This window comes from Lagopus muta, chromosome 1 (genome assembly GCF_023343835.1).
Source record: "Lagopus muta isolate bLagMut1 chromosome 1, bLagMut1 primary, whole genome shotgun sequence".
Taxonomy (NCBI): Eukaryota; Metazoa; Chordata; class Aves; order Galliformes; family Phasianidae; genus Lagopus; species Lagopus muta.
The window spans coordinates 128,204,564-128,222,197 of NC_064433.1; the positions used below are offsets into that span (position 1 = coordinate 128,204,564).

A 17,634-nucleotide genomic window follows, 5' to 3' on the forward strand; every position below is an offset into this window, starting at 1 on the left:
AATAAAAAAGCACCATACTTCTCAGAGAATCTTCTTTGCATTTGTCTCTATTGGCAGTCAAAATCACAAACACTGACTGCAGATTATCAGCTCACTCTCATTGTTTTCTTTCACTGTTGCTGAGTGAAGTTGCAGTGTTAGCATTTTTTGCAGGCCAAACATGCCAGTGCTGCATTGTGTAAGAGCCATTAGGAGAACACACACTTTTTTACACTCTGACCTTGTCCTCACAGGAGCAGTGACCCTGGGGATGTGGGAAAGTTAATCAATTACACATTTAGAGATGTAAACTCAGGAAGAGCAGAACCCTAGGCCCACAGACAACTTTTCAGTTCATGGATTGGGATTATTCATATTTGGAGAAAAATCACACCAGATAATCACAGATTTATTCAAGAAAGCAGAATCTGTTTGAGCGAGTGGTTGGGCAACTCTTCTGGCATGAAAGTAAGTTCTGAGGTGCACAGGCTTCGCTAGATTTGGCCATTGAGTTCCAAATCTGCTGTTTGTCATCAGCTGCAAAAATAACTGAACCCAGTTCAGTATTTCAATTATCTGTTTCTTGTTATTTTCATTCCAGGAATTAATGCCTCCTTAGAGGAACTTGGTCAAAGCAGGGACTAGAAAGGCAAAAGAGTAATGCATGTGTGACTGGAGCTTCCAAGATTTGCTGAAATTTGAATAGATCTTCCTGGCATGTGTAATGGATAAATAAGTGAAAGAAGCCAACCCAAGAAAAGTGAACAGACAGATCAAAACTGGTACCACATCATCTGGCTGGGGATTTTGCTGATGTTACAAAACTGATAAGACTCTATAGCAGCATATATATATGCTGCTATATATATATTCATATATATATATAGCAAGCATATATATGCTTGCTATATATGCAAGACTATATACCAGCATATAGATGTCCAGGTAATGCAGGAGGAAATACATTGTAGTGCTACCTCTTGTGTAACAGCCTCCTCACCCCCGGCAGCCCACCTTTCCCTGACACAGAAGGCCCACTAATTCTGCCTCTGATCTGTGGACAGAGGTAGCTAATGCCATGTGAAGTGCAACAAGCATGTGGAGTGACAGGAGAAGGTCTTATTAGTAAGTGGGGAGGAGGCAGGCAGCTTGGTCCCCACCTACCCTATGGTCCCCATGCGTGCTGAGATCAGCGTGCTCAGGTGTATGGTACGGTTACTGCTACTCACAGCTACGTAATCCTTGTTTGGATCATGGTTGTCATCACCTGTAGTATCGTGATAAGATAAAGCAAAGCAAGTATTGATAAGATTGACAGTCTTATTCTGAGAATTTATTCTATTATTATTATTATTACATACTGCAAAGAAAGTATGCGTAGTGAAGTTCTACACTTCTGATTTGTTTGTTGCTAGAGATAGTCATTTTTTAATTTCCTGTAGTCATTTCCTCTAGTTCCCTCCCGTCTCTTGTATAAAGTGATCAAATAGTAAAGACCAAGGATTGTAATTATTCATCTCTTTACAGTCTGTTGCGTCATTCAAACCATGAGACTCATCTTTCAAGAATGTTCAGTGATCTTCACACTGGTCAACCTGGTGGGTACTCTATCGCAATCATTTGGTAAGTTCAAATCCATTTATGTTTATTTAAAAAATTGATATATTAATTACTAATATTTCTGTGGATAACCTACTTTATATGTTACAGTATTCTTTTTTTCTTTTTTTTGCCAAAAAGAATCAACAAAACAGAAATTGAGATTCAAAAGAGGTAAATGTGGATTCTTAGAAAAAAACAAACAAACAACAAGAGTGATGATGAGAGTAAGAGAAATATACCCAATTTTCTAAATAAAAAAACGAAAGAACTCTGTAAGATTATGTCTACTGTTAAAGAGAGAAATATTCAAATCTTTAAGCAAGAATACTTTCCATGCAAGGAATGCATAGATTCTGATAGAGTGTACTGAATCTGAAACAGACTACAGTTTTCTCACTGAAAAAAGTTGGATAAAATGAATTCCAGGTAAGATTTCATCACTTACTATTCTGGAAGAATGAAAGTTGGGAAATACTCAGCAATATTTTGTTCCTGTGAAAACAACAAGGTAAAAATAATTTTAAAAAGCAAAATTAACAAAAGCTTTAAAAAAATCATTGTGTGTCTACATGCAAGAACATCTCTGTTTCATGTGTTTGACTGCAGTGCCATTACTTGTAGTTCACTAAAGATAAATAGAATCTTGAAGAAATCATTAAAAAATCCCAAAATATAGTCTGATAACTTAATACTCATTCATTATTTTATCACAAGGACCCCATCATTCTAGAACTCTAAAGCTATCCCTTCCTCTTATCAACCTATAAATCAACTCTGTGTTCTGCTGTATGTATAAGTACTTTTTTTCAGCAATGCAACACTGTTTAATTCTTCAAAGTTAATTGCTCCCGTGAGTTGTTGGCTTTTTTGTGAGGAGACTTGATTCTGCCTTGAGATGCTATGACTTTGTGGAACAAAAGCTGAAAGTCAGCATTCTGGTTCTTATTTAATGCAAAATATAGTGATGTCTATAGTTTGTCAAGCTTCTACTGAAAACAAACATACAAATAAAAAAAGCCAAAAACCCAAACCACAAAATCAACCAAATAATAACAACATCAAACCCCAAACAGAAAATCCCTGCACTAATCAATTTGATAAGTTAAGAGAATTATACTTAAGGAGTATGCTTTGCTCCAAAACGTCTATAAAAACCTTCTGTTGCTGTCTTATTAATTCTATTGAAAATAAATTTTCTACTCAGTCAGCCTTGAGCACACATTTCAGAAACCTTGTGTGCAAGAGTCTGCACTTTCACTTGCATTTGTTCCAGTTAATGAAATGAAACTGTTCTCATATATGAGTAATTAGAGCGTAGGCTCAGTTTTGGGTATTTCTCTCCATTTGTTTCTATACACAGAACTACTGCACTATGTGTAAGTTCAACATGTGGTTACTTATCAGGTTTCATCAGTGTGAGGAAATCAAAAGTGATTTTTCTTTTTTGTTTGCCTTCAATGAGGTTTCAACTGTTCCTGTACATGTACATTCCACTGTTATCTTTGCAGATTGACATTCTATTTTTTTTTCTTTTCCTTTTTGATCTGTTCCATGACATTTGGGCTTTTAACAAAGTTCCCCTTCAATAGCAAATTTTCTTAGCAATGAAGTTTGAAAAGTGGTTTGGAGGTGGATTATAATTGCTCATGTTCTTGCTCATGGTTGCATCCTTATAATGCATTGCTCAAGGTAATTTCCTTTTTCTTCATCTGTAATAGTACTTTCTGTACACACTATAGCAAGATCTTCCATTCTTCTCTTTCCCAACAAGACCAAGTGTCCAATAGCATATGTGAGATTAAGTCCAGCGTAGAGCCCTACCATTTTCTCTCTGATTTTACTGAAGATTTAGACCTTGATTATTCCTTCTGACTGATGTTCAAGAGTGCTGGTACACATTCTATTCTTCTACAACATACTGTTATCTATCCTCCTAGACAGACTGAAAGGTCACCCTTGAACAGAAAGTTTTTGCCATCCCTTCCTAGGCCTCCTTTCACTATATTTTTGACCTTTTATCTAACCATTCCCTTAACACAAAAAGCAATTAAATGTGATACTGTACTCCATAGGATCATGATTTAAAATATTGCAGTTACTGTGAAAGATCTGGCACATTAGCTGAGAACAATCCAGGTTATTACAGGTGGATTCATCAAGGAAAAGAGATGAACAGTCCTCGCTCCTCTCTTTCTCTGTATCTCTTCCCACTAACAAAAGATACGAATGATTCTGCGTCCTTAAGTGTAGGTGATTAAAAATAACATAAAATAAAGATAGTAAAATGAAATAAAGAAAGAAGCTAAAAACCTTTCCTGTTAAAGGCAAAGGAAAGATCATCAGTAAGAAACATTATTTTACATAACCTATTCATATCCTCAGTGTTTGATGTCAACTTAAATCAAACTTTAAAAACTTTAGTCAGGATTTGCATCTTTTCAAGTTGAAAAAGCAAGGAAATATAAATAATGCAACATATACATGCTATGTTTTGAAAAGATGCACATAAATTTTTTTTGTTCACTGACACAAGAGGCATCTTGTGCCACAGTAATAAGACTACAAATCCCATTAAATTAGAAAGCATAGTATAAAAATTGCACTAACTGGAGATGTGGAAGCACAACTATTAATAACAAGTTTTTTTAAAAAACTTTTCTATATTATATAGCTGAATGCATTTCAAAGTTATAAATTATGTTAAGACTTCTGATGAAGTCATTTAGAGATAGAACATAGGAAAAATACGTGTCACCAAGTGTTCATTACATTCTGAGTTCCATTTCTACTACATCATTATATTTATTGTGAAGATCTTCAATAATGTATTACCTTCCATTTTAGGTACTGGAGTTTATATTTAAATGTTAAAATCTCGGAGTTCCAAATCATAAAATGCAACTTCTTTTGTTCAGTTTGGTTTTGTATTTCTTTTGAACAGAAAAAGGATCTGATTTATATAGAATGTTAAGATAGTGTGCTCTGAGTAATACTGCAGAAGTCAAGTGGACTACTCAGAAAGTGCAAAGTTTGTTCATAAATCACTGCCAGACTGGAGTCATATTGATATTCTTCTCTGTCATCCAAAAACATGCATTGAGAAACCCAAGAGTTACATTTCCATATAAAAATTAGTTCCGTACACTAATATTTCTTTTTTTTTTTATAAATAGAACTAATTTTGCTTAATGGAGAATATATAATTATATATTCAAATATGCTAAATATACATTTTGCTATTTTTATAGAAAATCTGCATACAAATAGTCATGGATCATCATAATATAATCATAACACTGTATATACTACATAGCACACACATGCTAAAATTTAGTTCATAAAAATTAAAACTTGTTAGTATACTTGCAGACTAATAATCCACTGTCAGGCATTTTGCCATCATATTGGTGGCTTCAGTTAAAGACAAGATGATCTCTAAGACTTGCTGAGGGGCTTGGAAAGTAAGGAGACAACGGCTAGTTTCTTGTACAGAGATAAAGTTGTCTGGATAAAATCCATGTTATGACAGCTTTCAAAATTTTTAAGTTCTGTTTTGTTTCAGTACTTTTACTTCTCCATTCTTCAGAAAAACATAACAGTTTTGGTTTGAGAAAACAGTGTAGAACAAGTCTGCAGCCACTAGTTAGGAAACAGAGGACTTCTGTTCAAGAATTTCTCTTGCAGAGGAATACTCACTCTTTTTCTTAGAGCTCTGTGAATAGTGTAGCAGGGATCTGCAGCTACATTTGCTCTTGGATTTCTGTCACGTGTTTTAAGAGAGATTTTAAGAGAATGATGTAAGAACACGATGACATCTATGCAAAAATGTCTTGATAAGCTTTAATCGCAAAATTATTAAGCAGAGATGCAGCCTTGAATATAGTTAGACAAAACAATTACTTGAACCCAAGTGTTTCCACACAGCTTTTTTACATTCTTAGTGTTGATTACAGAGCAAAAGTATAGCAAACTGGAAAATACGTAGGCCTGATTATGATGAATATTCAGGATCATTAACTGTAATACACAAGTCATCAGAAATGTTTAAACAGGGATCAATACTCTATTCTCCTCTAGGTAGGAATGTCCCTGCAGAAGTTTTTAGTGGCAGGCATTTCATGCCTGGAGACAAGAGCCTGCAAATTTTACCCTCAGAATCTTGTATGTAATATTCATGATATATTTTCGCAGAATCATAGAACCATTTGAGTATGAAGGGACCTTAAAGGTCATCTAGTTCAACTCCCCTGCAATGAACAGGGACACCTACAGCTACATCAGGTTGTTCAGAGCTCTGTCCAGCCTAATTTTGTATGTCTCTGGAGACCAGATATCCAATTCCTCATTGGACAGCCTGTGCCAATGCCTCACTACTCTGATCATAAAAAGCTGCTTCTTTATGTCCAGTATGAGTCTCACTTCTTTTACTATGAAACCATTTCCCCTTTTCCTATCACAACAGACCCTGCTAAGGAATCTATCCCATTTCTTCTTATAGTCTCTCCTTAGATACTGATATTTTCTCTGTTTTTCTTTTTCTTTTTTTTTTTTTTTAATTCAATTAAATATAATTTCACATCTTATAGAACTCAAATACATTTGTCTTTCTTCTTGAAAGATTGCTATTGTGGTTTTCTACTCTTTCTGGCTTCTCATTTTTCAAGGTCAGAGTTATCTTCAGCATTTATTGGAGTTTACACAGAGAATCCATGTTGCATTGGTACCAAAAAGAGATCTCTTCAGCAGGAAAATCTTTCCAGGTACTATGGAGCAAAGCTGGCTTTGTTATTTAGGCACCATGCACAGTCTACACCTTTTGGGCAAGGAACCATTGGGTTCTTTCTGATTTTGCTGCACATTGTTTCATTTTGCTCTTTTGAAATTCTAGTTTCAGTTTCTCTAGAGTATTATATTCTGTCTCCTTGCATTTTGGGCATGTTCATGTCACATATATACTATGTATAAGTGTTACATAAATATGTATACTATTATATTCTTACATATATATTTTATGATTATCTGAGCCTATGGCATAAACATCTTTGAAATACTGATTGCCTACAAATACGAAGTTTCTCATACTCAGTGCTGAATTTATATTCTCTGTAAATATACTGGACAGGTCAGAAAGATGCCATCAGCACCACAATAATCAATTTCAATAATGAGAAAATGCAGATCACGTGGGCAACAAGAAAACTATTCCCTGGCAAGAATGTGTCATTTTATTATATGTGAGTATTGATAATGCCTATGCTTCTCTCCCTAAATAATTTACTTTGGGAAGCTAAAATACCAAAATTGTTTAAGTCATCTCTGAACTATACATTAAACTTTCTTAACATTTTTGTAATCATTCAAGAGGAAGCTTGTTTATATTCATATCTTGCTACAAAGTTGTATAAACCCATAAACCTGCTGAATAATCAGCTGTAATAAATCATAGAACAGCTTGGACTGGAGGGGATCATTGAACTACAACTCTCTGCCATGGGCTGGGCTGCCCCCCACCAGATCAGGCTGCTCAGGGCTCCATCCAACCTGGCCTTGAACACCTCCAGGGATGGGACATTCACAGCTTCTCTGGGCAGCTTATGCTATTGTCTCATCACCCTCTGAGTAAATAATTTTTTCCTAACATCTAACATAAACTTCCCCTCTTTTAGTTTGGAGCTATTCCCCTTTGTCCTATCCCACTAGATTGTGACAATAGATATGAAACCTTCATTTTTTTTTTTTTTCTCTGCTAAATGTTGATGTTAATTACACTGTTGAAAGTGTTTTTCCTGCATATGTAAGTATGTATATTATGTATATTAAGCATGTATATTTTGTATAAGAGATGTTATTTACGCAACAGAAACTCAATGTTTTGGTTGAAGGTAGTCATAAAGCTTCACATTCCTTTCTTTTTCTAGTTGATATATATGGAAGAACTAACAGCACGATCTTGAAAAAAGGCTTATGAAAACATTAGTTTGAATAAGCTATTGTCTTTTTAGAGGAAAAACAAAACAAGCTAACACAACTAACAAAGGAAACTTGTTAGTTTTAGACTGCACCAAATCCAAGGACTGGAAAGTCAATGAGGTCATGCCAATGAATTACCTCAAATCATAATGAAATTTCCTTCTTCAAGTTCTGTATGTGGATTTGTCTTTGTAGGACCACTGAAAACAAAACAAAGAAAAATATAGTTGCAAAAAAGAATTAGCTTTTATGTCCTGATATGAGTATTTCTGTTCACTGATATTTTTTAATTTCCAGATTCGAAGACGGCAAGCAGAAATACTGGAAAATATGTCCCACATATCTATTGACACAAGGTTATAATTCAGGATGTCTTTTTAAGACAGAAGGATACACCCTTGCTTTCTCAATCATGAACAGCAATGGAAGTGAAGAGCTTTTTTCTAAAAGACTGAAGTCTGATTTCTATAGTAAGTATATAAAATCAAAACTATATATTTTGGTAGTCCTGGTGTCCCCATTCATTCTCTATTTGTGTTTAAATCTGAGAAGAAATCATTTATCTGTCTGTATAAAATGCTGTTAGTGTATACAATAAGCAATCTATCAGTATTTGGAATTATGGATGCCGATTTCATACCTTTTTGTCATTGATAGTTACATAGGATCATGTGCAGCTGTAACTAGGTGGGATTACTTTGAACAGCAAGATTTGTCCCAGAATGTAGTTTCAAGATTAGAATCAAAATTAAATTTATGGATATACTTGGCATATTGTAGACTACTCAATATTCATGTCTGAAAACAAATACAACATATTACAACATAATACAACAAATACAACAACAAATTGTTAATTTCAAGTCTTATTATAAGAGATTTTATATTCCTGTTTTTACATTTTCTGGTATTGCACATAGATACAGTGCTTAAAGTGAAGGATTTTTTTTTTCCTCCTAATAAATACCAAGCAGAAAATAAGGCAGTAAGAAAGAATCTGGGAAAGCCGTTATCATCCAAATATACATTTAGAGCTTATTATGAATGTTTTAGGAAAAAAGATAAATCTAAAAACCTGTTAAGATATTTAACTTTGAGAATACTTTTTTGTATCTCATATAGTTAACTATGAAAAATTGCAGCCTGGTCCCCGAATTTTGGCTATTTAACTCATAGAATCATAGAATCATAGAATCATAGAATCACCAAGGTTGGAAAAGACCTAAAAGATCATCCAGTCCAACCGTTCACCTATTCCCAATAGCTCCCACTAAACCATGTCCCTCAGCACAAAATCCAGCTTTTCCTTGAACACCCCCAGGCTCGGTGACTCCACCACCTCCCTGGGCAGTCCATTCCAGTGCCTGACCACCCTTTCTGAAAAGTAATACTTCCTCATGTCCAGCCTGAATCTCCCCTGCCGTAGCTTGAAACCATTCCCCCTGGTCCTATCACTAATGACACGAGAGAAGAGGCTGACCCCCAGCTCACTACAACCTCCCTTCAGGTAGTTATAGAGAGCAATGAGGTCTCCCCTGAGCCTCCTCTTCTCCAGGCTGAACATTCCCAACACTCCCACTGATACCAAAATTAATTTCAAAAGCATTAGATAACAAGGCAGAAATAATGGAAGTCTGACATCAGTTTTACAATTAGGAAGGCAAGGCTTCTTCATAACATGAAAAGGAATCAAGGACTGAGAAAACAAGTAGCACTCTTCTCAACACTATTTCCCACTATTAAAGACTACACAATTACATAGGTCAAACCATTGCATTCTCTTAGACCATCTGAAAATAGCAAGGGATAGATTCAGTTGCACACAGGTAGACACCCAGTGTTTTTGCCATATATCTCAGCATATCCCACACTTCCTCCAGAAGATGAATGTATGTCTTTTAAGTTTAGTGGTACTGAATTTGTCAGTCTCTTTCCAATACAGAAGAATCTTCATTGCTCTCAAACCAAAGGAACTGAAAGAAGATCAGAGTCCTTCTTTAAGTAGTTTCAGGATTTTCCTGAATCAGGAGGACATCTACCTTTGAACGTGGTACCTCCAATGGCGAGTAATGCCATAGTGGTACATTTTGACGTTTAGTAAGGAAGTTAGCTGCAGAAGTGCATCATTTAAGAGGAATATCCACCTTGCTACTCAAGGAAACATGGAGAGATGGAAGGAATTAATTTAAGAATACTTATTTTTAAGAGGCTATTTCATGTTTTTTTCTCTTTTCCTTAGTAAAGCCCAATCGACCAGAAAATGTGACCTTCAGTTGGAAGGATGACACTGTTACTGTTACATGTAATAAACCAGAAAGAGGTGTGAAGTGCTTGAGACTTGAGCTTCAGTACAAAAGCAAATATGACAAAGGATGGCAAGTGAGTTGAACATGGCACATTCAATCAATGTTGGAAGGAGCTGGAAATATTATCTCCATAAAATATAAAGCCTCGTTGTTTACTAATTGTTCTCCTCACCTTTACATTCAAAATAGTTTGTAGGAGAACCCCATTGGATTTTTTTTTTAATCTGTACAATGAACAAAATATACAATTAACAGAGCGGCGTGGTTAGCTTGGTATTTTACAGGTCATATAACTAGAAAGATTATCATGGTGGAAAGGGATAATCAAGGGATAATCAGGCTCACAGGAAAAACTCCAAAGGGAGCAATCTCCAGAAGGTAGAGATTGAAATCTCCTCAGTGGCAGTCAGCCCTTAAATGGGGGTTTAGAAGAGGTGGAGCCAGGCTCCATCCCTTCTGGTCATACAGGTGAATTGCCTTCACATGTGCTCCCGCAGTTGACTCATTGCTTGCCAAATATGATCAATCAGAGGTTCAGGTTGTGATTCAACAATTCCCATACAGATCATAGAAGTCTACCATACAGAAGTCATTTACATTTTGAGTTATATCTACTTGCTACACATAGAACTGGGGACGAGGTAAAGGGAAGTTCATAAATACCGAACAGCATTGGAAGATAAAAGCAGAAAGCTGAATAGAGTTAATAGAGAAACAGCATGAAATAGAAGGAAAGAAAAAAGATGATACAGGATTTTTATTTATTCTGGCTAGCTGTTATTTACATATTATTTCACAGACTTAAATCTACCAAGGCACCTGTAGAACATGTAAATATTTTGTGAATTAAAGTTTCTTTTTTTATACTGTAAGCAGAAACTGTAACATAGTACTCTGTATGTTGACTGTTAGGCTCTTTAGCTCACTGTCAAATAATGAACAATGGGGATGAATGGGAAAGAATAGGTCAAGAAGAAAAATTCCTCAGAATTCAGAGAAACAAAATTTTATTTCTGAGGTTTTGGTCTACTCCTTGTCCTAGTCATGATCATAGTGGAGTTATGTTCAAGCATTCTGCCTTGAAAGCTGGAATTAACAATTATACACCTTCCTTCTCAGTCCAGAACTTCTAAGTGTTGCAGAGTTGGAGAGCAAGGCTTTGATCCAAGGAAATGCTATTCTTTTCGGGTCAGACTGAAGAGGATAGTACCCTCTTGCAACGTAGTTGATTTCAGCAGTGACTGGGAAGCAGAAACATTTTGGATGAATAGCACATTATTAGGTAACAGCTGTGCTATATTCATATATTGTCTAAGTGCAAACTGTTAACAGGTGACTGCAAAAAAAGTTCAGAATGTGCAATCAGTTTTATATTTCACTATGTTCCATCTTCTGTTATCAAAGAAACTTTGTTCCTGATGATTCATAACACTACAAATTTATGCATTTATCTACAAAGTTAAAAATGTCCTTATTATTTGTGTTACAGTAGTGTCTAGGATTCCCCGGTGACAGTGATGTGCTGCATGCTGTGTATATATTTTGTGTGTATATATTAATATACACACATACACAAATATATGTGGATTTACATATTTATGTAAAACATAAACATACGCAGGCACTCTGGTGACAGATGATACATTAACATCAAACTTGAACTCTAAGAAAAACCTTTACGCTCAATTTTTTAAGACTGATTGCTTTAAAATACATCTAGTAGTGCTATAAGACCAGAGTTATAACTGTCTGGTGTTCATATTTGCTGAAAATGGGGGAAACATGAAATGGGAGCAAAGTCATTAACAACATTGCTTTCCCACCAGGAAGACCCATTTAACTGTATGTAATTGGTTTCAATTAGATCTTTGGTGGAAACTACTTCTATTGGTTATCAAAACAAAAAACAGATTTATTGTAAAACTGAATGTACAGTATCTCAAGGGAATACAGGCTGCCCAGGGAGGTGGTGGAGTTATCATTCCCAGAGGTGCTCAAGAAATGTGCAGATGTGGCATTTGAGGACATGGTTACTGGACATGATGGGGATGATGGCTGGACTAGATTATCTCAGAGGTCTTTTCCAACCTTAAAAATTCTATGATTCATATCATCTAACCACAGAATTCCACCCACTAGGCTTTGTTGGAATTATGAGACAGCCAAATATCCATTCTACCCAGACCTGAGTTTTCTATGATACAACTAACTCACCCAAAGAAAATCAGTATACACAAAGCTAGGCTCAAATCCTGGAGCATAAGAATGTACTGCTTGTGCACTAGTGGTAGGAACAGTGCTGACTTCCAGAGAAGTTTATTGCACCATGCAGATTGTGAACCTGCTGTCCTCTGCTGTGGCAGACAATGTCTTTCAGAAACACAGAGGACAATGTGTACCTTTGAGAAGTGAGAACATGGCAGCCCTACCCACAACATTAGACCAGAGGCTATCAGCAGACATGTATGTGGATGGCAAGTGCAGAAAAGACAGACAAATAGTTGTTTTGAGTGTCCCTCTATCATAAGTGACCTTGGCACAGCCTCCTCAATGGAGCAAGCATTCCACTTCAGGACTTCAAGGAGTGATTGCCTCCATATCACCAGGAAGACATGACAAAAGCTGTTCTCAAGAAAATTCAGCCTCTGAATGTCTCACTGGATGTTCACAACTTTTCTTGTGACTTTCTGACAGGCTAAACGAAGCGAGCAGGTGGAACAGGCTGCCATAGGAAAAGGAGTGACTATGGAGGCTATGTATAGATTGGTCCTAATAATTAACGTAATTAACTTAAGTTTCCATAGTATTGATCTGAAGAGCAGAAGTTCAGTATGAATTTTGTGGTTCCTTTACAAAAGCTGCAGGAAAAACACTGAGAATGCCAAAAGCTGCAAAAACTCATCGGTTCAGATACATACCTGTTGAATCCTGTCACTAGTTACTTTCTGGTTGTTAGCACTTGCATTTTCTGGGCTTCTTTGGTATATGTGGTGGGGGCATTTTTTGTTTGTTTTATTTTGGGAAATTCAGGCTATGTGCAAAGTCCAGTTACAGCTTTTTATCGCAGGAAATAATATGTTTAGTTTACATGTAAAATTAGTTGCAGCTCTGGAGGCTGTAGGTAGGTCTATGTAAGACACACCTTAGCAGAGAACTGCTGTATCACCCTTAGTGCAGTGAGAGAACATAAAAATCATCATTCTGAATGCTTCTACTCTTTGCACATATGCACCTTCCTTTGTTCTGTAACAGGTCAATAAAAAAAATAAAACATGATTTTATTTTGTTGCACAGTTTGGGGAAAGATAGCTTTTCTTTTCAGTTTCAAAAGAAGAACTGATTTTTTTTTTTATATTTGTTCATAAATTTTTATTCTATTTTTTTTTTATTAATAGGAGAAGTCAATGTTCTAGCATGGTTAGGAATATTTCCTGCTAGAGCAAACAATAAAATTTTCACTTGCTTTCTTCTTCTTATTCCTAGATTCATGTGATGATGAAATAAAAACCCAGTCAAACACAGTAATTCTTTTAAGTTGTTTGATGGCAGTACTTCTAATAATATTTATCCTCTTGATCCTTCTGTGTAAATGGCAGAGGTAAGTATAATTTCACTGCTTACTACTACTGTAGAATATTTACCTTTCCAGATTATAATTTTTTTTTTTCTCTGTGTTTACATTTGCATTTACTAACTCAGCCAACACAGTAAAGCTTTGACTAGTACATAGAGCAGAACACTGCTGGCTGCCCAGCTGCAAGTTTGCGTGTATTCCAGATTTTACTAGGCATATCATTCTGTTATACTGCATAAATCTCATCAGATGATTGTTTTATTGTAGTAATGTAACAATACTACTTTTTGATGTTAACACATATTTACAAGAAGCCAAGGATACTGTCACGCAGATCTTATCTGTGGCTTCAGCAATGTGTTGAAGTAGATGTTTGTACGAATGACAACACCATAACAGAACACCTTTTTTTTCTCTTTGCAGACTTCAAAAATCTGTTATGCCTACTATACCAGATCCAAAATATATATTTACTGATCTCTTCAATGATCATAGTGGAAACTTCCAGGTAAACATTTCCTTCCTAGCAAACAAGTCTATGAACTTTGCAATGCTGTGAGTAATCTGAAAGCAGCTACCAACACATGTTTTGGGTTGATGTTGCTTCAGATGTCCTCTGATCCAAGAGAAAAGCCCTTCCCCCTACGCAGCATCAACAGATCAGCACTGTAATACTGCTTTGGTACTGCATAAGAGGAGTTGTTATAGAAAGTGAGAGAAAAATTTCAGGAGAAAATTTAAGGATGTCCAGAGGCACAATATCTGGGGAGATGCCAGAGTGGCATTTGCATACATTCCTTCTAATGACAGCTTTAATCCATACTGAAGCTTTAATCCACAATACTATACTGCATAACTCTCCATATAAATTTAGTCTGAATTTAGAGTAGATGAGGACTTGGGTCAAAGAATGTGTGAGTCCACCAAGGAAAGAACATAGGGTATTTTACACATCTCAGGTTTTCCAAAGACACTGAGTTCTCTGACAACAGCAACAGGACCTGAGGGAATGGCATGGATCTGCGTCATGGAAGGATCCATGAACCCATGAACACCCTTTCCATCTTAAGCAATTCTATGTTCTATAATTCTATGATCTTTGTGGGTCCTTTCTAACTCAGCATACCCTATGATTCTATGATTTTATGGTTTAATGTGTTCTCTGTAAGTCACAGGATCTTGTATTTACTTGTGGAAAACAGTCTTTCTTCTTGTCTTTCTCGGTTCCTTGCATTATATTTTCTGCATCTGTATGTTACTCCCTTTTCATCTTCTCCATTGTGGCTATCCCTGGAAAGATGCCATTGTTTAAAGGAAAATCCAGGTCTATACAGACAGATTTCTTTTGATTGACCACTTAGAACCTGCCAATATCAACCTTTTCATTCTCCTAGGAATGGATAGATAAAACTGATCATGCAGTAGTACAAACCAAATTGGAATATGAAGAGCTAGAATGCATCATCGAGGAAGAAAACCAACCAACAGACAAGAAGAAAAGTGACAATCAGGAACCTAGGGAAAAAATCTTCAGCTTTTCAGGAACAACTGGAAATAATAGCCCCAAAACAACTCAGAATGCCCGCCTGATGCCAACATTCAATAATACAGTTTCTTTTGCTGTCCCCCAGAATGTAGTGAATGATGACATGTATGTGATGTTATAAAACCTGCATAATTCAGAAGATATGAGGAAATGATATGTAAGATCCTGATGAGTATGTGCAGAGGCTGAATAGAAAATATTATCACAAGTAGAAACGCAAGAAGAAAGATGCAAGTCTGTATTATCTGATTCCAGATAGGTTCTTTCCAAGAACTTATGATCTTATGAGCAGGCTAAATATTTGATGTAAATGTCTAATGATTTATGGAGTTAAGATTTCGGATTATAGTTGGTTTTTATATGTAGGATTTAAGTAAGTCCCATTTTCATGTTAGGGGAGAGAACAAGAGCTGTTCCATGGCACAATTTCAACAGCTGAGATTCAGTCCTTGTGCTTTTGTAGTGCAAACTACATCATTACTATTCTCAAATGAAAAGAAAATTAAGATATTTGTCTCCTAATGGTCTTTGTTTCACAAAGGCCAGACAGCATACTGTTCATTTTCATAGTGATAATATACTGCTTTACTGTATCTCCTTATATTAGAAGTGCTTGCTTTTGTAGCTGCTTCTCCAGTTGTGAAATTTTGTTCTTCATGGTATGCATCAAAAATTTTTAAAAGAGAAAGAATAAATCATGTGTCTATGGACAGAAAAGGGAGGATGTACGCTGTTGAGTTACAATTTATCATGTAAATATTGCTGTGCAGGCAGTTTCCTCCAGAATAGCAAAGATTCATGGACTGCGGTCAGGTCCTTGATATCTTACTGTGTCTCGATGTGACTACCTCAGCTTCTTGCAGAGATCAGGTTCATTTTCTACAATATTTATATTTAACTAAATTTCTTTTATTTCAAACTATTTGTAATGCAATGAAGTAGAATTTAAAACTGTAAATAAAAGCTTTATTTTCAAACTCTGTTCTACTGTTTTCTAAAGCTTACCAACTTTTGAATGTTCAATTTTTTACTTAAAATGCCACATACTACAGTTAGGTCTCATAAACAAAATCTGAGGTATTCTGTTAATTACCCTAACATCTAAGCTACACTGAAAACAAATTTTGTAAAAATGTTAAATGCTAAAACATCTTTTATATGTATATGTAAGGTCTTGTAGATACATTGTAATTATATGTTGAAATAGTTCCAGATATTTACACGAACATCAATCAGTCGTTTAATGATTTTATCAGTTGAATAAATTTTGCCTACTGCATACTTTTATGAACTAATTCATACTGTAACTTGCAGATGACACCTATCATAAAATTACAGAAATTAATATTGTTTGCTCAGCATTTTAATGCCAGATGTCCTTGGGAATTGTATACAGTAATGTAGATATATTAATTTCCAGAATTGGTTTCTGATGACCCAGTTTGCCATACAAGGACAAATCCACAAAATGTATGTCAGTAACTGCAAAACTTAACTGGGAAGACACATTTCTCTATTTTTTCTTGACATTACCTTAGACTTAGTTGTACAGTAACAAGAAAACCAAGTTAACAGAGGATTTCCTGAAATCGTGACAATTTTTCTGCCTTTTTTTTAATCTAAATCAGAATTACACAAGCTTTTTGGGGTCTTTCATACATCTTTGGTGCATCATTTTAAGTGAATTTTTAAAATAAAAATAATTACGCAGTATTTAAATAGTATAAGAATGCAGTGAATTTTAAACAAATACAAGCTTTATATAATTTGATAAGCAGAATATACCTTAGCTCAGGTGTTCTTAGATGATATAAACTGGTGTTATTGCATGAGAATCAAAGAACTTAAATCTAATTACACTTGATATGAACATGTTCCAGTAATGACTGAAGCAATAAAGTAGGAAGGAAAGCTTGGAATGTATTGCTTAGCTCCTTCATCTTTGAACTATACATACATCTGATGGTCTAAAGATCTAGGTAGATGCCTTAATTTAACCATTAACCATTTTCTGTTTACAAATATTTTTCTACCTGAATTAAGTGTTTCATATTGTTGTACTGAAATTTTACTTCAGAAGAAAAAGAAGACAGATGTGGAAATGTGTTCTTTCAGTTGTGTTCCTGAAATGAAAATTTACAGTCATCTAAGATTTTAGTGTGAATGATAGCTTGTATTATATTTTACAGTTATAAAGTTTATTTTTGCATATGTATGCAACCCATATTTACATAGTGTATAACAGATAAGAAATTAAAAATATAAAACTTGCAAATATCTAAACATTTATTTTAAAAACATTATGTGTACGTGTATATATATATATATATAAAATAGAGACATAGCAACATAAAGAATTACTGAAATAATAAACTCCTCTCCTCATCCTGACTGTCAGTTCTCTGATGGTTACACAGCCATGCACCGTATCTCAAAGCAGGTTTGCAGGGACTTATGAAAACCAACCTACAAAAGAGCAACTTAACCAGACAGCTGGGAAAAGGCCTGTTCAACTCCCCACAGTAAGAAGAAGGGTATATGGCACCTTTAACATCTTCCCTTTTGGTTTATTCAAAGTTGTTATGTTTTTCAAATGCACAAGCCCCCCAGATGCTACAGTTTGTTCCTAGTTATATCCCACAGAAAGGCACAAACAG

At 35.3% G+C, this 17,634-nt stretch overlaps 1 protein-coding gene across 6 annotated transcripts; it reads left to right on the forward strand.

Annotated features, from left to right (window-relative positions):
• The first annotated feature begins 208 nt into the window (after positions 1 to 208).
• CRLF2 (cytokine receptor like factor 2) lies at positions 209 to 17,188 on the forward strand. Of its 6 annotated transcripts, none has more exons than XM_048934467.1 (11): positions 209 to 447; positions 581 to 924; positions 1,507 to 1,602; positions 6,246 to 6,341; positions 6,704 to 6,815; positions 7,849 to 8,021; positions 9,791 to 9,930; positions 10,977 to 11,139; positions 13,341 to 13,455; positions 13,855 to 13,939; positions 14,826 to 17,188. In XM_048934467.1, the coding sequence occupies exons 2-11, from the start codon at positions 891 to 893 to the stop codon at positions 15,096 to 15,098; spliced, it is 1,287 nt and encodes a 428-aa protein (XP_048790424.1). In that variant the 5' UTR covers positions 209 to 447; positions 581 to 890; the 3' UTR covers positions 15,099 to 17,188. The 6 variants fall into 6 exon arrangements, with proteins under 6 accessions (XP_048790424.1, XP_048790425.1, XP_048790427.1 ...); XM_048934468.1 differs by having other exon boundaries at positions 211 to 447; positions 581 to 761; XM_048934470.1 differs by lacking the exon at positions 6,246 to 6,341 and having other exon boundaries at positions 213 to 447; positions 581 to 761.
• The last annotated feature ends 446 nt before the right edge of the window (positions 17,189 to 17,634 follow it).

What these genes read in the sequence shown, in the direction of transcription:
- CRLF2 (XM_048934466.1), top strand. Translation starts at nt 1,053, where the DNA reads ATGCCATGTGAAGTGCAACAAGCATGTGGAGTGACAGGAGAAGGTCTT. An exon ending in GATGAATAGCACATTATTAG is followed by an intron (nt 11,140 to 13,340) that starts GTAACAGCTGTG and finishes TCTTATTCCTAG; the next exon opens with ATTCATGTGATGATGAAATA. An exon ending in CTTCTGTGTAAATGGCAGAG is followed by an intron (nt 13,456 to 13,854) that starts GTAAGTATAATT and finishes TTCTCTTTGCAG; the next exon opens with ACTTCAAAAATCTGTTATGC.